Source organism: Erythrolamprus reginae, chromosome 2 (assembly GCF_031021105.1).
Source record: "Erythrolamprus reginae isolate rEryReg1 chromosome 2, rEryReg1.hap1, whole genome shotgun sequence".
Classification (NCBI taxonomy): Eukaryota; Metazoa; Chordata; class Lepidosauria; order Squamata; family Dipsadidae; genus Erythrolamprus; species Erythrolamprus reginae.
This window is the reverse complement of record NC_091951.1, coordinates 327,045,818-327,067,509: the sequence shown is the minus strand read 5'-3', so window position 1 is coordinate 327,067,509 and position 21,692 is coordinate 327,045,818. Positions and strand designations below refer to the sequence as shown.

Here is a 21,692-nt window from a genome sequence, read left to right as displayed (position 1 = left end):
TCATTTTATTATTGACTGAGGGGCTAGGGGGTGGTACCTACCTAATATTAAAATTAAACTCAGTCCCTACCAATCAAACTAGAGTATTACCCATGTTGGACTCTCCTTGCAGCACATCGAGAAGACCGTTCAGGTAAGTTCAACGGTCCTTCTCTAAGGTTCTAGTAGTTTAATCACTACATATTGGTTCTGTACACAGCAGATCAATGGATATTAATTTTATGAATTTTTATGGTTTAGCAAACGTTTATAGTCTGCATGACTAACTCCAATCCCATTCAGTGAAGCACCGAGCTGTCACAGCGTATGTTAAACGTAATAAATACTGAGAGCATAAAGCGTAATTGAGAATATGTGGACTGTTGCATTTGATGTAGAAAAAGTATTATTTGATGAATACGTAAGTAAATAATGAATCATACTTTAAGGCGAAAAACGTAGCAGCCCTTCTGAAATCTATCTGGACTTCTAGCTAAGTTGTCATTATGTAGAAAAATCTCACTATGAGATTTTTTAAAGAAAAATGCAAGGCATCTTTTTTGGCCTTTTGCTATCCATAAGATTGCATGGGAAAGGTCTATTTCTCACCTTGATTTTCCCTGTGCAAAAAGTGAGCACTATTTTACTGTTTCATTTTACCCCAGGCAGCAATTCCAGACACTTTATTTCTATCTCTCCTGAGTTTAATGATACTATTGGATGATGAGAGGTTAGTGACCTTTTTAAAGCTGAGTGCCAAACAGGGAGCTTTGATTCCCCCTCCCCCATTGCCCCAGTCAGAATGAAAACCAACCCTACGATAATCCTTTTTAACGGCCATAAAAGCACCCGCTAGCGCCCTGTTAATTGAACATTTATAATCCCTGCAAATTCTTATTCCGCCGTCCGCCTTAATGGCCACGACATTCGGGGTCTCCCAGGTGGCTTGATCAATGGGTTCTAAGACGCCCTGCGCCACAAGGCGATCCAACTCAGCATCGACTTTTGGACATAAAGCCAAGGATTGGCTTTGGATCTAAGCCAAAAGAAACGGGGGAGTCATTTTGACAGGCGAGGAAAACATCATTTGATGGTAGCCCATGGTACTAAGGAATGGGCGGAGCCAGTGTCCACTTGCATTGAACACGGGGCCCGGCCGAGGTAAACGGAAATGCAGATTTTCTCCATAGAAGGGGAGGTGGTGGTTCTGACAGTAGCCGAGAACGAAGAAGATGAGGAATAGACAGCATTGCAATCATAACGACAAAAAGCGGAGTCCCTCGACGGCGCCCTGGAAATTCTGGAGAACTGGTCTCTGGAGAAGGTGGATGTCGTAGCAGGCAGACGACAAAGCCTGCACACCTGGGCGATATGGCCTCGGGCGCCTCAATGGTGGCAAGTGACATCCTTGAAGGAACATGCTGCACGGAAATGATCGCCGCTATACCCCCTACATGGAGAAGGAGGCGGGTGTGGACGGTCAGGAAGGATGTCTCTAGGACGGTAACTGGCAAGGCGACAAACCTCCTCCTCCAAGGCCAAAGACTTTTCAAGGTCTTGCGGTAGACGAGAGAGTTCCTGGCAAGGGGTTGCCGCGGTGGTATTTACAGAAACATCCATTGCTGCCAGGGATTGGGTGAACATTTCGATAGCTTGCGCTTCTGACAGGGCAGCCTTAAAGGACAGGTCTTGAATGGCTAGGAGATGACGCTTCATATGTCCGTCTTTGACGCCAAAAACCAGCCTCCCAAGAAGATAGTCATCCAAATTGTTGAATTCGCAATAAAGAGCAGCGTGGCGGAGCACAGCAACAAACTCCTTGATGGACTCGCCCTCAAGTTTATTTATTTATTTATTTATTTATTTATTTATTGGATTTATTTATTGCAGTGGAAGAACTTGTAGCGGTGAGCACAACAGGAGTGAGCGGGGGCATAATTATCTTGCAAGGTGGTGAGAAATACGTCCCACGGCACATCGTGGATAGAAGTAGGGGCGAACATTGCGCGTGCCGTTTCAAACGTTTCTGTCCCGCAAAACCCTAAAAAATTGAAGCGCTTGCGATCCCCAGCAATTTCGGTGTAGCCATTGGAGATAAGAAAACAGTCAAATCTGGCTACGTAGGAGTCCCAAGTTTCACCCTGGGGATCGAAGGGGGGATAAGTGAGTTGGGTAGACATGGTAACTCACGCACTAATTGTTTGCAGGGTGAAGATGAAACAACATGGAGAACGAAATCCTTCGTCGCCGGGAACACAAGTTGATTTTGAAGTCGAATGGCAGAACAGAAAGAGAACACGAACATGGTAAATGACAGATTATTTATACCCAGCTAAAACTTAGAACAACCAATGGTTTCCCAGCTCTGGAGACAGGGAGCAGCCAATGAGATAGTGGCATGCTATCTCTGGGCAGATACATTACAGAAGGTATTTTGTAATATATTGAAAAACTATGGGGAAAAATAAAAAATATATACTGAAAAAAAATACTCTGTCAGGCCAAAGCCTTCATGTAGAGTTAGAGAGTTCAGCCTGACACAACACAAGGGGGGATGGGAGGGGTAGTGAGTAGTCAGAGGAGAAAGTTACTAGTCACAACTAAGGATTCCTTTATCCAAGCCAAGGTCACCGTTTGTTCTGCCTCAACTTTGGAGAAGAGGAAGTTGATAAGTCTCTACACAGAGACTGGCTCTCTTGATGAACTTGTGGGTGTGGGGGATGTAAGATGAACCTTAAACTAGGTGGGATTCTGGGAACTATTCAGAATCGGAATGACAATGGCGGAGCCAACATGGTTCTGTTAGTAAATTGAACTGATTGAGAGAATTGGACTGGGACTTGATTTATTTCTCAGGTGCTATTTGGAACGCTGACATACACCTTCCTTGAAGTGGGGAACAAATGAAGCCTACTATCTATTATTTAAACTAGGGTGTAAAACATGATTTCATTGAGGGCTGCATTAGGGTTATGGTTCACCTCATGGAGCTGGGAGGCCTGGCCTGGGGGCATGGCTTGCTCGATGCCACTCATGTTGAGGCACCTGTGGTGGCCTGAGTGCTGTGCCAGCAAAAAATGGGCTTCCAAGCTTCGTTTTCGGCTGTGCTGGTCTCCTGCAACTTTGTCAGTGAAAATGAAGGTCGAGAGTAGAGATGGGCGAACTGAACCCGCACAATTCAGGTCCGTACCAAATTTTGCGGTGTTCGGTATGCCGAACATGAACCCGAATTTTTTCCAAAGTTCAGGCAAAGTTCGGGGTCGTGTTTGGCATTCGGAGCTTTGATGTCACCGGCAGGTTGCTAAGGACGCCAAGGTGATCACTTCCTGGATTCCATGGAATCCAGGAAGTGATCACCTTGGCATCCTTAGAAACCTGCCGGTGACGTCAAAGCTCCGTGCCTGGAATCTCTTCATGGGAGGGATTCCCCGTTCAGGTTCGAGTTCGGGTTCAGTTCGGGTTTGGCCGAATTTTGCGTAAAATTCGGCTGAACTTGCCGAACCCGAACACCGTTGGGTTCGCCCATCACTAGTCAAGAGGGTTGCCTGTGGCCACCCCAAATGCCCTTTTCATTGGCAAATAAACTGTGAACTGATCCTTCACTGTTTCCAGGGTGGCCTCATTGGCCAGATCTAAGCAGCCTGTCGACTGGATCTTGCCCATAGGCCTTGAGTTTGGCAGCCCTGATTTAAACTTCAAAATAAACTATGCACTAGATTAAGAAATCCAAGGCTCTATAATAAGTAAGGACCCTCTCTCAGAAAAAAATAAATCCACAATTCTTTGATGCCAATAATCTCCCCCCCCCTCCTTTGATCTGCTTTTTAATTCACCTTGGATGAGTCCCAGCGACCAGTTGGGTCCCACAGAGTCGGCCTTCTCCAGGTCCTATCAACTAAAGAATGTCATTTGGCAGGACCTAGGGGAAGAGCCTTCTCTGTGAGCGCCCCGGCCCTCTGGAATCGGCTCTCCCCCCAGGGATTCGTATTGCCCCCATCCTCCCCGCCTTTTGTAAGATTCTGAAGACTTATTTATGCCGTCAGGCCAGGGGTCATTAGATGCTACTCCCTTGCCGACGAATGTATTGTGAGCTTGTTGACTGAATGAGAGTACAGAGTATTAGATTATCAATTTTAATTAATTGGATTTTGTATATTGTTTCCTACATGTTGTAAGCCGCGCCGAGTCTTCGGAGAGGGGTGGCATATAAATCTGATAAACAAATAAGTAAATAAACACTGGATTGATTACTGAAAGCCATTTAACTATTATTTTACTTTATTTGTTAACTCCATGGCTAGCAATAAAATATCTTCATATGTAGCATAAGCCTCTCCTATGTATATATGTGATTTGTGATATAGTGTTGGATCCTGTATTTAATTTTTTAATCCTTGGCACTATGATCAAATATTTGCCACTTCCAGACTTGGGTACACTAAAGAGATTTTGTCGGGTTTTCTCAAATGCAAAAAATTAATTGTTTCTACATTTAGCCCATCCAAATTCTTCCTTATATGAGTAAGAGAAGAGATTATTACAAACATTGGGGTAAAAAATTCATTTCCAGCCTTAAGAATAAGGACTTAATTTTTTCCCCTTTTTTTACCCTATTATCCATATGCCAGTAAGCAGATGCTAATCTATATGATTTCATTAACATAAATTAATTATGTCAAGTTTTGTATCTGGTATGCTATATTGAAAAAGAAACAGTTACAATTGATTTGGGAATACAATTTATCAGAACAAAACTTGAGGCTGAATGCCAACAAACACTCAGTGCTTTTCTATTATTTCCCCATGAAGCCCAGTTTCGTGTTGTACAATTACGATAACTAAAAGGAATCAATACAGAGTTTCTGGGACAGATTCTGCGTGTTTTCCTATTGCAAACTTGGCATTAGCTGTCCTAATTTCTGACACTTGTATGCAGAACCATTTCCTCTAAGTAGCATCCTCCTTAGAATTGCAGGCTTTAGACCTCAATATTACCCTTCCTCACACACACACAAGCACACACACTCTTCAGTTGCACTTACAGCCATCCTCTTGACCAGTGAAGGGCTACCAAAATTTTTACTACCACATTGTGGGCGAAGCCAGGGGTGGACAGCAGGCAGGACAGGGTGGAACACAGTTCCATCGGTGGAAATGAAGATGTGCATGCAACTGATCGGCGGCTGTCACTTCCTGTACTATTGGTCTTGGCTCAGCTCTCCTTTTTTTCACTGCTGCTGCTGTTTCTGCGCTCCTTGCTTTTTTCCTCCTTCCTGGCCTCAGACTAGCTTCCCTTTCTCCTGCCCGGCTCCCCTTAGCCTCCTGCGGCCACCTCCTGCAGAAGACATGGATGGAAGCGGTGCTGGCAGAATTTATGCTTCTGGCAGCACCCGTTCACCTAGCTATCCAGCCTGAGGCAGGAGGGCGACCCAGGAAGGAGAGCGCGGGAAACACCAGCGAGTGACACTGGTAAAGTTGTAAGTCGAGGAATTAAGAGTTCAATTGAATGATGATGATCGTTCAAGCTACTCCCACCTGATCACATGGCTGGCAAGCCACTCCTACCATTAATCCACACCCACAAAATAAGCCACACCCACAATGCTGCCCATTACTGGGCGTGGCTTATGCAGGACAGCCTGCATTTTCTTTCAACATATTTCAGTGTAAATTGGGTGCTCTGGGGTTGAGCCCCATTTTTGCTACCCCACTGCATCCCTCTCCCATCCGGGCAGTAGCCTACCCCCTGCTCTTGACCATTGTTAAGCTATACACCGAGAACACACTAGGAAATGATGGCAGAGGTCCGAGCTTGTGAGTTGGTTTTGTAACATCTTCAGCGGATTTTAGGGGATGTCCGTATCATTATTCTTCTGATTATAAGTGCTTTGTGTAGTTAGTAGATCTTGTGATGGGGAGATCATGTCAGGTCTTGTGGGCCTGGGAAATTACAGAAATGCTTGAGAGCAGAGAATATATGTGGAAAACTTTGGGAAAAAGCCCCAGTTCTCCAGTGAGCAAAATGCTTAGTCAGTTGATGCTGATTGTATTATGGATATTTGTGACCTTAAAGAAAGTGCAGCTGGAAAACTAATTTGAAAGCTGTATACCTTCAAGTGAACTGGCAATGCTGTTATTTGATCCAGCAAATTGATTGTTTATGGTGTGTTTGTGTGTGTGTGTGTGTGATGCATTGCTAATAAGTAATTATGTTTATACAGATTTCTGATAGCTAGTTTAACACAAATATCATGAAATGACTTCACTCATTAATTCAACACATCTGCACATTTACACAAATCCAGCTCTTGGACTGTGTTATGCCTACCACACTGTGAACATCTTGAGATAGCAAGCCAACAACCAGCAGTGCATAGCAGACTCAGATTTCCGGCCAAGCTTCATTTCAGGTTCAAGAAGGTTGAGTAGAAAGCATCAACGAAAATTGGGGTGGTTTTTTTATAGTAAGGTAGAAAAGAAAGAAAAGAAATAGGAAGCTGCAAGCACTGCAACTCCATATATTTTATGACGTAAAGTAAAACATATATGTATTCATATATTCTCAAGTATATGCAGGCTTAGCTGTATCACTGCTCACAAGATGTAAGATGTAGTTTAGGAATAGAGGGGGATAGGCAGAAAGTATTTCTAATTATAGTGATACCTCTACCTAAGAACACCTCTACTTACGAGCTTTTCTAAATAAGAACCGGGTGTTCAAGATTTTTTTGTATCTTCTCAAGAACCATTTTCCACTTACAAACCCGAGCCTCTGAAACTAGAAAAGGCAGCGAGAAGTATCCGTGGAGCCTCTCTAGGAATATCCTGAGAGGAAACAGGGCCAGAAAAGGCGGGAAGAAGCCTCTGTGGGGCCTCTCTAGGAATCTCCTGGGATGAAACAGGGCCAGAAAAGGCGGGGAGAAGCCTCTATGGGGCCTCTCTAGGAATATCCTGGGAGAAAACAGGGCCTCCACCCTCACCTGTGGTTTCCCCAATTGCACACATTATTTGCTTTTAAATTGATTCCTAAGGGAAATATTGCTTCTTCTTACAAATTTTTCTACTCAAAAACCTGGTCGTGACTGGGGTACCATTGTATTAGAATAATCAATGCAGCAAAATAATCTATTAGGTGCTAGGGTCATTTTTCAGAAAGAAAATGCAAGTTTCCTGCTGAGAAAATGAAAATGTTCAAAAATATCAATAGCACTTAAATTTCTATACCACTTCATAGAGCTGTATAGGTATCTCTAAATAGGCTAAAGAGTCAGCATTTTGCCCCCAACAATCTGGTTCCTGATTTTACTGACCTTAAAAAGTTGACTCAGAAGGCTGAGTCAACTTTGAGCCAGTCAGGATCGAACTGCTGGAAATAGGCAGATTTAACTGCAATACTGCTTTCTAATTATTGCACTACAATGGTACAATCCAAAGAACATGGCTATGGAATTACCTGGTTTTTTTTAACCTTTTCTAATATTTCTTTGTCCAAAATGAGATAGAAACATGAGACGGCAAATAAGCTCCTCTGGTTTTATGTCATTGTTTATTTCCTTTTATTGCTTAACTATAATTTTCCACCAAACTGTTTGGCCCAGCTAAGGCAAAAATTAAAGGTTTATTTGTAGATGGGAAAAGTTTGAAAAATCAGATTTGGATTTTGTTTCTGTAGTTTGTTATCTTTATTTCTTTACTTGAAACTAAATTTTATTTTTTATTTAGAATATATTATGTTAGGGAAGAATAGTTGACAAACAACAATAAAAGCAGTAAATTGCAGTTCAATCTCTAGCAATAAAAAGAGTGTAAAGAACCAGAACAACTAATCAACAGGAATGAATTATCATGCAAACATTGTAATAGAAAGGTTGAAAATTTTCCACCTGATTTTTTTATCATTTTAAAGAGTGATGGAATTGTTACTTTGTTCATGCAGGCTGCTTGCGTCCTTAACATCTACACAATGAGCAAAAACTCAGTAATAAACTTTTGGTCCTGGAATATACTGATTAAAGAAAGAAAGGAACTTTAAAAAAAAAAAATCAGGTGCCATAAATCAAGTGCTGTACTCCTTTTGAAACCTTGGTAACATGGATTTTTGTAGTATAGAAATGGTAACAGTAGTTGGTGAACAGGATCTGAGCTGGTTTTGAATAGGTTTAGATGTGACTATTCTTATGTGCCATCATAATTGACTGTTAGCAATCACTACAGATGTGCCCCTAATGTGGTGCTTAGACAGAGACAGAAAGAGAAATGGAGGGAGGGGTGGAAATGCTACTCAATGCCAGATCGGTCGTGAATAAAGCTCTCCTCATCCGGGATCTGATCCTGGATGAGGAGGCCGATCTGGCATGTGTTACTGAAACCTGGCTGGGCCCAGAGGGAGGGGTGCCTCTCTCGGAAATATGTCCAGCCGGGTTTCAGATATGGCACCAGCCTCGACCCCAGGGAAGGGGGGGAGGAGTGGCTATTGTAGCCAGGGAGAGCCTCCATCTGCGTAGACTCGTTGCTCCTGAGATCGCGGGTTGTGAGTCACTCCTTGTGAAGTTGGACTTAGGGGTTCAGGTGGGCTTGTTACTCACGTACCTGCCTCCCAGCTGCGTGTCAACAGCCCTGCCTGTGCTGCTCGAAGAGGTGGCCGGGCTGGCGGTGGAGTTCCCCGGGCTCATTGTCCTGGGGGACTTCAATCTGCCGTCGCTCGGCGGTTCCTCAGGATTAGCACAGGAGTTCATGGCCACCATGACAGCCATGGACCTGACTCAAGTAGTTCAGGGTCCGACTCACGAGGGTGGACACACACCCGATATGGTATTCCTCTCGGAGCAACTGAATAGTGGTCTGAGACTAAGGGGCTTAGAAGCATTGCCTTTGTCATGGTCAGACAATTTTCTACTGCGGCTTAACTTCCTGGCTCCAATCCTCCCCCGCAGGGAGGCGGAACCGATTAGGAGGTTCCGCCCCAGACGCCTGATGGACCCTGAGGGCTTTCAGAAGGCGCTTGGGGTTTTACCAGACTCGCTCGTCCACAGCTCGGCAGAATCTCTTGCTGAGGCCTGGAACAAGGCTGCAGCGGAGGCTCTTGACCGAATTGCGCCACTGCGACCTCTCTGTGGCACTAGACCCTGTAGAGCTCCATGGTTCAACGAGGAGCTCCGGGAGTTGAAACGCCAGAAGAGACGTCTAGAGAAGCGATGGAGGAAGAGTAAGTCCGAATCCGACTGAACACTTGTAAGAGCTTTTATTAAGACTTACAAAGTGGCGCTCAAGGCGGCAAGATGCGCGTACCATGCCGCCTTGATTGCATCAGCGGAATCCCGCCCGGCTGCCCTGTTTAGGGTGACCCGCTCCCTTCTAAATCAGGGGGGAGTTGGGGAACCCTTGCAGGGCAGTGCTGAGGAATTTAACTCATTTTTCGCTGATAAAGTCGCTCGGATCTGAGCGGAACTCGACTCCAATTGCATAGCAGTATCGGCTGACAATGAGTCAGTTGAGGTGACTGGGGCTAAACGTCTTTGTCCATCTGTCTGGGAGGAGTTTGACTTGGTGACACCTGATGAAGTGGACAAGGCCATTGGAGCTGTGAGTTCTGCCACCTGCTTACTGGATCCGTGTCCCTCTTGGTTGGTTTCGGCCAGTCGAGAGGTGACACGGAGCTGGGTCCAGGAGATTGTCACCGCCTCCTTGGGGAGGGGGTCCTTCCCGGCTCCTTATAAGGAGGCACTTGTGTGCCCCCTTCTCAAGAAGCCCTCCCTGGACCCAGCCGTGCTTAATAACTACCGTCCAGTCTCCAACCTTCCCTTTATGGGGAAGGTTGTTGAGAAGGTGGTGGCGCTCCAACTCCAGCGGTCCTTGGAAGAAGCCGATTATCTAGGGCCTCAACAGTCGGGTTTCAGGCCCGGTTACAGCACGGAAACTGCTTTGGTCGCGTTGATGGATGATCTCTGGCGGGCCCGGGACAGGGGCTTGTCCTCTGTCCTAGTGCTTCTTGACCTCTCAGCGGCTTTCGATACCATCGACCATGGTATCCTTCTGCGCCGACTGGAGGGGTTGGGAGTGGGAGGCACTGTTCTCCAGTGGTTCTCCTCCTACCTCTCCGGTCGGTCGCAGTCGGTGTTAGTGGGGGGTCAGAGGTCGACTCCGAGGTCTCTCCCTTGTGGGGTGCCTCAGGGGTCGGTCCTCTCCCCCCTGCTATTTAATATCTACATGAAACCGCTGGGTGAGATCATCCAAGGGCATGGGGTGAGGTATCATCAATATGCGGATGATACCCAGTTGTACATCTCCACCCCATGTCCAGTCAGCGAAGCAGTGGAAGTGATGTGCCGGTGCATGGAGGCTGTTGGGGACTGGATGGGTGTCAACAAACTCAAACTCAATCCAGACAAGACGGAGTGGCTGTGGGTGTTGCCTCCCAAGGACAATTCCATCTGTCCATCCATTACCCTGGGGGGGAAACTACTGACCCCCTCAGAGAGGGTGCGCAACTTGGGCGTCCTCCTCGACCCACAGCTGACATTGGAACATCATCTTTCGGCTGTGGCGAGGAGGGCGTTTGCCCAGGTTCGCCTGGTGCACCAGTTGCGGCCCTATTTGGACAGGGAGTCATTACTCACAGTCACTCATGCCTTTATCACCTCGAGGTTCGATTACTGCAACGCTCTCTACATGGGGCTACCTTTGAAAAGTGTTCGGAAACTTCAGATCGTGCAGAACGCAGCCGCGAGAGCCATCATGGGGCTTCCCAGATTCGCCCACGTTTCTACAACACTCCGTGGCCTGCATTGGCTGCCGATCAGTTTCCGGTCACAATTCAAAGTGTTGGTCATGACCTTTAAAGCCCTACATGGCATTGGACCAGAATACCTCCGGAACCGCCTACTACCGCACGAATCCCAGCGGCCAATAAGGTCCCACAGAGTCGGCCTTCTCCGGGTCCCGTCAACTAAACAATGTCGTCTGGCGGGCCCCAGGGGAAGAGCCTTCTCTGTGGTGGCCCCGGCCCTCTGGAATCAACTCCCCCCGGAGATTAGAACTGCTCCCACCCTCCTTGTCTTCCGTAAACTACTTAAGACCCATCTATACCGCCAGGCATGGGGGATTTGAGACACCTTTCCCCCAGGCTTATTATAATTTATTTATTTATTTATTTATTCATTTATTCATTTATTCATTTATTCATTTATTCATTTATTCATTTATTCATTTATTTATTTATTTATTTATTTATTTATTAGTTGGACTTGTATGCCGCCCCTCTCCGGAGACTCGGGGCGGCATACAATTTATGTTTGGTATGTATGTGTTGTTTGGTTTTTTAAATTGATAGGGTTTTTAGTTTTTTCTTAATATTAGATTTGTGCCTGTACAATATTGTTTTATCGCTTGTTGTGAGCCGCCCCGAGTCTTCGGAGAGGGGCGGCATACAAATCTAATAAATTATTATTATTATTATTATTATTATATTCTCAGGAGTCTTCTCTAAAATCAGAGTTGATGAACATCAATATACAGTGATACCTTGTCTTACGAACTTAATTGGTTCTGGGGGGAGGTTTGTAAGATGAAAAGTTCGTAAGATGAAACAATGTTTTCCATAGGAATAAATGGAAAACCAATTAATCCATGCAAGCCCAAAATTCACCTCTTTTTCAAGCCGAAGTGCCCGTTTTTGAGATTCTGGGATTCCCTCCATGGAAAACCCCACCTCTGGACTTCCGTATTTTTGCAATTTCGCTGAGGCTTCCCTCATTGGGAAATCCCACGTCCGGACTTCCGTTGCCAGCAAAGCGCCCGTTTTGTGATCCTGGGATTCCCCTCCTGGGATTCCCCTACTGCATCACAAAAATGCAGAAATCCGGAGGTGGGGTTTCCCATGGAGGGGAGCCTCAGGGGAATCCCAGGATCGCAAAAATGGGCGCTTCACTTGCAACGGAAGTCTGGAGGTGGGGCATCCCAACGGTGGCGGTGGGTTCGTAAGGTGAAAAAAGTTTGTAAGAAGAGGCAAAAAAATTTCGAACCCCGGGTTCGTATCTTGAAATGTTCGTATGACAAGGGGTTCGTAAGATGAGGCATCACTGTATTATCTTTCAAGCTTGCTTCTTTCAAAGTCCATGCTTTGCTTTAATAATCAGAAGGGAAGAATGTAGGTACTACTATGCATCATCCTTCTTGAAGAGATATTGCAATATTCATATTAATCTAAATAATTTACCAAACACCCAGGCCATACAGTCTATAGGTGGTCCTCATTTAATGATGATACTCAGAACCAGAAGCTTAATCATTAAGCAAATATGGTCAGGGATCAAAAAAGCCGCATGACCTTGCTGCTTACCAATGGCAGTGCCAACAGCCTGAGTTGATGTCATGAAAGTGAGGATCTCAGGGTGACCAGACTTGCTGCAGATTTTTCATTGACTTCCCCATTGCTTATGAGAAGCCAGCAGGAAAGCTAATAAATTGTAATCACATGACCACTGGGTGTTCTCATGGCCCATTTAAAAAAAAGAAAATATAATCTTAGTTGAAGATAAATAGGGGAGGGGATGCATAAAGCAAAAGGACTATGCAAATATTGGTACAAATATATATGAATTTAGAATATACAATTATAAATCAAAATACATGATTACATACATAAAAGAAAATAAATCTAAAGAGACAGAAAGAAAAAGAGAGAAAAGGGGAAAAGAAAGAGAAGAGGAGAAATTAAAAATAAAAGAAAAAGAAAGAAGAGATAAATTCATATCTATAAATTTATCAGATGTCGTAAATAGTGTCAACTTATCTGTTGACCCAATTACTCTATAGTTTTTAAGATCTTTACTATCAATATAAATAAAAGTTTTACATTTCTAAACTTGAGTTAGAGTTTTGTCCTTTTGAATTTGTCATGGCTCATTTTTACCTATGTGCCTTGTCCCATTCTCATGCAACCAGTCAGTGGCACAGAATGGGTGAGGTCTTAATTGGGGCCTGTTTTGGGGGTAGGGTTTATATTAGATACATGCGTAAAAATCAAGCTAGGACTTATTTTTGGGAAAATATGGTACCAGCACCCATACCCTATAATGGTGCCAGGTTCTGAACAGCAGCATGAAAACTCTTCTGGTTATTGACTGCTAGCTAGAACCAATGAGGTTTAACCCAATTCATGCCTCTTACACTATTATTATTAATAACCATTTATTCACCTTTTTTATTTTATTGCTGTAGCCGTTTCTTTTAATTTTTTAGATTGATGTAGTACAAATCTCAATTTTACAGCAGTCTGATGTCATTTTCTTCTCCATATTTTAATGTTATAGTTACTCTCCACATACCTTTCAAGCACAGGCTGTTTTTATGCTCCAGTTGTTCATTTAATTGCTTTTTTTACTTCGTGCTGGTCAAATATTGAAATAAAGATATATTGCAAATGGTAGAGATATTGAATGAGAAGCATCTACTTTCCCCACTTCTCTTCTTTGTTTTGGCACAATTGATTGTACACAGTAAAAGATGCTTGAAACAACGTATGACAAGATTGAAGAATTGTATCATTTTGTCTATTATCGCATATGGCCCTCAATCACCATCCCTGAAGCTTCAGAAGCCTTTTAAGAAAGACTATGCTACCAAAACCTGGCAGCAACTTGTCAGTGTTAGGGTAGCATGATTCCTATATTACAACATATAAAATAAAAGGCTAACTGTAAAAGGCGATCAATTAATATACAGTGGAACCTCGACATACGAGTAGCTCTACTTACGAGCTACTCGAGATAAGAGCTGGGAGGGGAGCGACATTTTTGTTCGCCTCCCGAGCTCACATTCGGGATACGAGCGCCAAGGAGCTGTCTCCTGAAGCCGAAAGCTAACTTCCGCGTTCGGCTTCAGGAGACAGCTCCTTGGCGCTCGTATCCCGCGTGTTTTAAAAGGTTGCAGCCGGCCTGGGGGGGTTCGGGGGGGTGCTGGCAAGCCCCCCAGGCCGGCTGCAACCTTTTAAAACACGCGCGCCGCTTCGCAGCTGTCTCCTGAAGCCGGAACGCTAACTTCCGCGTTCGGCTTCAGGAGACAGCTGCAAAGCGGCGCGCGTGTTTTAAAACGTGGCAGCCGGCCTGGGGGGCTCGGGGGGAAGCCGAGCCCCTCGGGGGGAAGCCGAGCCCCCGAGCCCCTCAGGCCGGCTGCCACCTTTGCAGCTGTCTTCTGAACGCTAACTTCCGCGTTCGGCGGCAGCGGGTTTTTTTGTTGTTGCACGGATTAATTGACTTTACATTGTTTCCTATGGGAAACAATGTTTCGTCATACGAGCGTTCTGACTTACGAGCCTCCTTCCGGAACCAATTAGTCTCGTAAGTCGGGGTTCTACTGTACTTATATTGAGGCAATCAGAATTTATCCTTTTGTCACCACAAAACTTCCATTCTCTTGCAGTGCTCAAAGGCTAAGAATTTTCTTTGAAAACCGTGTAGCTCCTGCTGAGTTCCCATCCCTTAGCTCTTACGTATAAAGTGTGGAAGATTAGGACCAAGTTCCAATTATCCTGATTTATTATTTCTCATGCTTATATACCCTGGAAGATACACAGTGAACAGCAACATTTTGGTGCTAGATCAATGCCATGACCCTTTTAAAAAAAATTGTTGTTGTTGTTGTTGTTGTTGTTGTTGTTGTTATTATTATTATTATTATTATTATTATTATTATTATTATTATGTCAATACAACACAGTAAACGAGATCACTATGCTGGATTTCGTATTTCATCACCAGTCAGGCGATTCCCAAGCACCTAGGACTGCGTGATGTAGCGGCGAATTATGTTTGCCGATCCCAGTAAAGCGGCCTTTTGCAATTGACAGATGGAGATTTTGTCAATTCCAATGGTTTTCAAATGTCTGCTGAGATCCTTTGGCACTGTGTCCAGCGTGCCAAGTACCACTGGGACCACTTTCACTTGCTTATGCCAGAGACGTTGCAGCTCGATTTTTAGATCTTCGTATTTCACTAATTTCTCTAGCTGCTTCTCCTCAATTCTGCTGTCCCCTGGGATTGCGATGTTGATGATCCATACTTTCTTTTTCTCCACAATCAGGATGTCTAGTGCGTTATGCTTCAGAATTCGGTCAGTCTGAAGTCAGAAGTCCCACAGTAGTTTTGCTTGCTCATTTTGGACCACTTTTTAGGGCTTATGATCCCACCAGTTCTTCGCCACTGGTAAATGGTAGTTCCGGCACAATTATTATTATTATTATTATTATTATTATTATTATTATTATTATTATTATTATCATCATCATCATCATCATTTATTAGACTTGTAGGCCGCCCCTCTCTGAAGACTCGCAGCGGTTCACAACAAAATACAAAGCACAAATCTAATATTAAAAACAATTATAAAAACCCATTATAAAACAGTCATACCATCCAATTACATAATACAGTTACTCATGTTGTGGTGACCCCCAACCATTGCCAGTATGCTTCTTCCTGCACTGCACGGCTTTGGGCACACCCACGTTCGCCGTGCCGAATTTATTTTTAAAAAATTTCAAAGAAACAAAAAGCTGAAAACAAGATGGCAATGAATGTGCAGTGCTGAAAATTCAGCTTCTGCACATGCTCAGGTGTTACCATGGTACATATGTATATACATATACTGTATATATTTCTGTCTATTTGCATGTTGGTTGACCTGCTTGGATACGGATAGAGGAGTGGTTTCTCGGTTCCTAAGGCCATCAGAAATATGTGTTTATTAGGCAACCCCTGTAAAAGGGTCATTCGACCCCCCCAAAGAGGTCGCAACCCACAGAGAACTGCTGTGCTAGATAAAGGTCAGCAGTATCAAAGAGCTTGAATCTAGTCCATTTGTGGCTATGTAGTGATTCTAGGCTGATTCCTTCTTTGACTCCTCCTCCAGGTTCTGCCACTCATCCACCTATATCTGCCAAGTATTATTAATGCTATCAGAGTCCCAGTGATACTCTGTCTATTGCTGAGGTGTTGCTGAAAGGTCTGCTTTTATTCTCCTTTTAAGATTTTGGTTCCAGAACAATTTAGGTGGCACCTTTTGTCTCTCAATTTCTTGCAGTGTTTCTGCAAGGAGCATCCTAAGAATTAGTAGTAGGAATCACCCTGGTTCATGGACTCTACTTGTGCGGAGTTGGTTCACTAATTATTCTGAAGAGCATTTTCCATTTGTAGTTTTAATGTGATTGAATGATGCCACTTCTACCTTTTCTCTTGGGAAGGCTGTTTTCCATCCTCTGATGGCTCCCATCAGATCTATAATGCTTACCTTTAATTTATCCTTTGGGGCATCTGGTAAATACGCTAAATCTTTCCTGATATTCATATCGAGGTTGGCAAATTTGTTCATCACTTAATCCCGCATAACAAATAGATCATAAGCCAAAGAGCTGTAATTGATTTGCTTATTTTATTAGCAAGTTTTATATCAGGAGATGCCAAAGTAGCATGAGGTATGCATAATGTTATTATTATAAAATGCTTACTCTTAGTACGAATAGGGAAACAATTATCACTTGCTTCGCCTCCCCCCCTAATTACTAGATGCATGCCAAATGAAGTAGGGAGCAAAATTATTGAACTGTACCCTTCAGACTGCAGTGACAGATCTGAATTTTGAATGTTGTTCTGCCTTTAATAATAAATTAGTAATACCGTGTTTGCCCAAATAAAACAGGGTCTTATATTTTTTAGATCGAAAAATTATGGCCTTGGCCTTATTAACGAGGGGGTGGGCTTATTATATTTGGGGTGCAAGTGGTGGGGCGGGCCACGAGACATCTGTCTTACTGGAATCTGGCAGCTCCATGGCATCTCTCTCTCTCTGCCAGTCTGTTTAGTTCCAGTTCCAGCCATCACCATAGAGCGGGAAGCTTACTTGCAGAACGGCCCTGCCCTGGCTGGGGTTTGGAAGCCGCACGGCTGGAATTTGGGGGAGAGAAAGAAAGAAAGACTTTTGGCTGCATGCAAGGAAAGCTGAAGAAGTCTTTCTTTCTCTCTTCTTCCAAACTCCGGTTCTGCGGCTTCCAAATTCCAGCTAGGTCAGTGGCTGCTCTGTGAGTGCGCTTCCTGCTCTATGGTGATGATCATTGTAGGCATCCCCTTCCCCCCCTGCTCCTCTCCACTTCAATCTCCATGTGGTCTCCCCCACTTGAATGCTGACTGACCAGAGTGTCCGCTGGCATGCCCAGGAAGCCCCTCCACCTTGGGAATCACCAGATGGAATGGCGATTGAGCCGGATTCTTCCTGGGGGAAGGGAGCCTCTCAGGGATCTCTTCCTCCTGCAGAGACCGCCTATTTTTCCCAGGCACCCATCAGCAAGACACCGAGGGGAACCCTGACAGAGGCAGCTTGGCCGGCCTGGCCACAGCCAGTATCCCCTGCCCGCAGCTAAGTTTGCCCCTGTTATTATATCATCTCTGTTTCCATCTCACAAATCTACTACTTGATCTATGGTAGTTGTCTACAGCAGTGTTTCCCAACCTTGGCAACTTGAAGATATCTGGACTTCAACTCCCAGATTTCCCCAGCCAGAAAATGCTTGTTGGAGAAATCCTGGGAGTTGAAGTCCAGATATCTTCAAGTTGTCAAGGTTGGGAAACACTGGTCTACAGGACCCATATTTGTGTTCTGGATTTATTTCCTCCTCTATCTATTATTTTCCTCCTTCTCTGATGTTCCCATTGTCCATCTCATAGCCCAGTGATGGTGAACCTATGGCACGGGTGCCATAGGTGGCACGTGGAGCCATATCTGCTGGCACATGACCTGTTACCCTAGCTCAGCTCCAACGTGCATGTGTGTACTGGCTAGCTGAATTTTGGCTCACACAGAGGCTCTGGGAAGGTGTTTTTGGCTTCCAAAGAGCCTCCAGGGAGATGGGGGAGGGCGTTTTTACCCTCCCCCAGCTCCAGGGAAGCCTTTTGAACCTGGAGAGGGCGAAACACGAGCCTACTGGACTCACCAGATGTTGGGAAACAGGCCGTTTCCAGCCTCTAGTTTTCCTCTGGGTGGCGGGGAAAGCTGTTTTCACCCTCCCCAGGCATTGGATTATGGGTGTGGACACTCACGGATGTGCGACACGCACACTCTTTTGGCAACCGAGGAAAAAAAAGGTTTGCCATCACTGTCATAGCCTGAGAAACATTATGCTTTCTGATTTCTATCCAGTTGTCTTTGATACATTCCTTTTTTTAGTGGGGTATCTGGAGTTTCCTGCTAACATTTTAGACAACATTTTGCCTCATTCTTGGACCTAGACTGTCCTTATAATTTATCTAACAATATAAAGCAGAATTCCAGTTGCTACAACCCTTTGATTGTAGCACAAAAAAAATACCACTCCATTTCTTCCTGAAGTCAAAAGCTTGGCGTTTGAAGGGACTTTGTGTTGCAGCCAGAATCTTTAAATAGGCAGAAGTAGTTTGCCATTGCCGGCTCCCTAGGGATGAGAGAGGGTGACTGGCCCAAGGTCACCCAGCTGGCTTTGTGTTTAAGGAGGTCTCCCAATATCTAGCTCAGTGTCTTAACCACTACACCGAACTGGCTTTATTGTTTCATTTTCCTTTATATTTTCTGTTGGTGGGGCAGTAAAAGTTGTTTCTATTTTCTCTAGCAAGGCTAATGGGCTGGGCTGGTTCAGGATGAAGCAGGTGGTCCTGTAGGTATTCAGGTACCAACAAAAAGACTTTATAAATCCTTGACTTGCACAGTTTATTTAGATTTTGTCATAATAGAGAATAGCGTCGTTTGAAACACTAGCTCTATTTTGTCACTACAGGGAATTACTTTATCCAGCGATCTCCATTGTGCTATTTATGTCCACAATAATCTGCATTAGTCTCATGCAGAAGTATTCCTTCCTTCCTTTCCATCTCTGAGTGATCTTTTTTTCCCCCTTAGGTCTGTAGGCTTGAAATTATTATACAGAAAATTGTACAACAGTATTACAATATTATCCCTTTTGACGTGAGCAGCACTATGCAAAATGCCTCATAGGAGTGAAAAATACTAAGCAAAAGAAAACAAAATTATAACTTAACTTCTCTCCTTTCCCCCCCTTTTCTTTTCCAACAACTCTAACTCTGGCCTTTTCAGTCTACAATGTTCCTCTCAACCCGTTTACTCTTTCTTCGTATTTTTGCCCTGTGATTTGATCCTCATTCTTTCTAAGTACGTAACTAAACCACAGCAGCATAACTTACTTTGTGCTGCTTATCCACTTTTGTCTTCAGCCTATATGTATTCAGTGCTTGTTCATTCTTGATTCAAATACTTCTAGTTTTATCACAGGGGTCGACAAAGTTGTTCAGAATCTAGGAGCCAGCCAAAAAATTTAGGAGCCAGAATTTTTTTTAAGCAAACTTGGTTTTTTGCCGAGTCTCCACCTGACATCGCTTTCACCCCCTCCCCCCCGGCGCAGGCCTGGCTCCGCCGAGCCGGCTCTGCTGTACTCCCGTCGGGATCCGAGGGGAGACCGTTAGTCAGAAACCGAAACAGAGAAGAAGGAAAGGGAGACTGGGCCGGGGACGCGGGTGAGGGGGGGAGGGGGGAGGAGGGGTTACTGGTCGGAAGTCACCGCGCACGCGGCCGGAGGAGGAATGAACAAAACCTCACGCCGGGAGGGGAGGGGCTTCCGCTTCTCTCCGAAGGCGGGTGAGCGGCCAAGATCGGAGCGTCTGTGTGCGGTGGGGGGGAGTGAAGGGGTTCGAGTAGGAGGCGGAATGGAGGCAAGGGGGGTAGGGAGAGACGCACGCAAGCGCTGGGGACGCTGGGAAAGCAGCTCGCTCCGAGGTTGATGGGCGGAGCTACGGAAGCCAAGATGTACCATTTCTGGGCGTAAACACAAGGCGGGAAAAATATACTGTATACCAGTGATTTTCAACCTTTTTTGAGCCGCGGCACATTTTTTACATTTACAAAATCCTGGGGCACACCACCAACCAAAATGACACAAATCTAATAAATAAATAAATAATAAATACATACATACATACATACATACATACATACATACATACATACATACATAAATAACCCCCTCATATATACAATCCCATGTAACATCCCCTTATAAATACAGTCAATCATCAATCATCCCTCCTGAAATTTATACCACTGTCTCATTTCTGGGTACTTCTCCTGTCTTTCCCCCTTTTCTCTCTCGTGTTTCTCATTTCTCTCTCTTCCTCCCTTTTTCCCTCATTCCTTCTCCCTCTCACTTCTCCTCTTTTTCCATCCCTGTCTCTCTCCCCCCCTTATGTGTGTGTATGTATACACACTCCAACCATTTCCAAAACCAGTTGAGGGCTGGGGTTTTTTTCTCTTTTATCCTTTTCAAAAACAGGTGTGGGCTGGGGAGGTTTTCTTATTATTTGGGTGCTTTTTACCATATGCTTCAAGAATCACCTCTCTCTCTCTTTTGTTTCACTCTCCTCTCATTCTCTGCCTCAATCATTTTCTCATTTCTCCTTTTTTCTCCCCTTTTTGTTCTCATTTCTCTCACTCTCCTTTCCTCTCCCTATCTGTCTTGCTTTCTCTCTCTCTTGCTATCTTTTTCTCTCTCTTGTTCTCTTATTTTCTCTCTCTCTCTTGTTCTTTCTCTCTCTCATGCTTTCTCTCTCTTGTTCTTTCTCTCTCTGTTGCTCTCTCTCTCTTATTTTCTCTCTCTCTCTCTCTTTCCTTTCTCTCATTCCCTCTTTCTCTCTATCCTTTCTATCTCTCACTCTTTCCTTCTCTCCCTCCCTTTCTCTCTCTTTCCATTCCCTCTTTCTCTCTATCCTTTCTATCTCTCACTCTTTCCTTCTCCCCCTCTCTTTCTCTCTCTTTCCTTTCTCTCATTCCCTTTCTCTCTATCCTTTCTATCTCTCACTTTTTCTTTCTCTCCCTCCCTTTCTCTCTCTTTCCTTTCTCTCATTCCATCTTTGTCTCCTGGGGCTGACTGCGCCTGCCCTGCACCCCCCACCGCGGAGGGAAAGCATTTGGCATCGGCACCGCCAACCCCCCCCCCCTCCACAAGCAGCAAAAGTCTCTGTGACTGAGCCGGAAGGCAAACGGCGCACCCCACCGCTTAGGCTTTTGCTGCTCCTGGGGGGGGGAGGATTTTCTCCTCCCCGCCCCCCCGGCAGCCAAACGTCGCTGGTGCAGGAAAGCAGCGTGTTAAAAGGCGCGCTGCTTTCACGGAAAACAAACCCGGCTTTCCTGGCAACGGAGGATGACAAGCAGGATGAAGCGGGGTGGAGCAACGCGAGGCTCAAGCAGGCAGCTTCCGCGCGTTTCTTTCAGCGGAAGAGGAGGAGAGGGAGCGGATCGGGCGGGCGGGGGCTGCGCCTTCTACTGCCGGCGCCTCCCCGCCCCCGCCCCCCCCCCAGGCAGGCAGGGGAATGGGGGACTGCGCGCCCATGGAAAAGGGCACGCAGGGGGGGTATTTTGGGGTGCGCGGGTAGCGGCGGCGGCGGGCAATAGCCGGGGGGCGGCTTCTGCAAGTGGGAGCTCCAGGGCTGAAGCCTCAGCCCTGGAGCTCCCACTTGCAGGAGCCACCTCGCGGCACACCTGGCCATGTCTCGCGGCACACTGGTGTGCCGCGGCACACCGGTTGAAAAACACTGCTGTATACATACAGTACAGCAGGCAACATTTTCTAGGCGCCAGACAACATTTTCTAGGCGCCACTGGCGACCAGGCGCCTGGGTTTGTCG

General features: G+C 45.2%; 1 protein-coding gene across 4 annotated transcripts in view; it reads left to right on the top strand.

The window, feature by feature from the left end:
* PARP8 (poly(ADP-ribose) polymerase family member 8) overlaps positions 1-21,692 on the top strand; it is a 259,356-nt gene that overhangs the window by 94,399 nt on the left and 143,265 nt on the right. For 2 of the 4 annotated variants that reach the window (XM_070743362.1, XM_070743364.1), the window contains exon 4: positions 2,187-2,285. The exons of the other annotated variants lie outside the window; for them this stretch is intronic. In XM_070743362.1, coding sequence (XP_070599463.1) covers positions 2,187-2,285 — 99 coding nt within the window. The remainder of the gene's footprint in view (positions 1-2,186; positions 2,286-21,692) is intronic. 4 annotated transcript variants of the gene reach the window in all.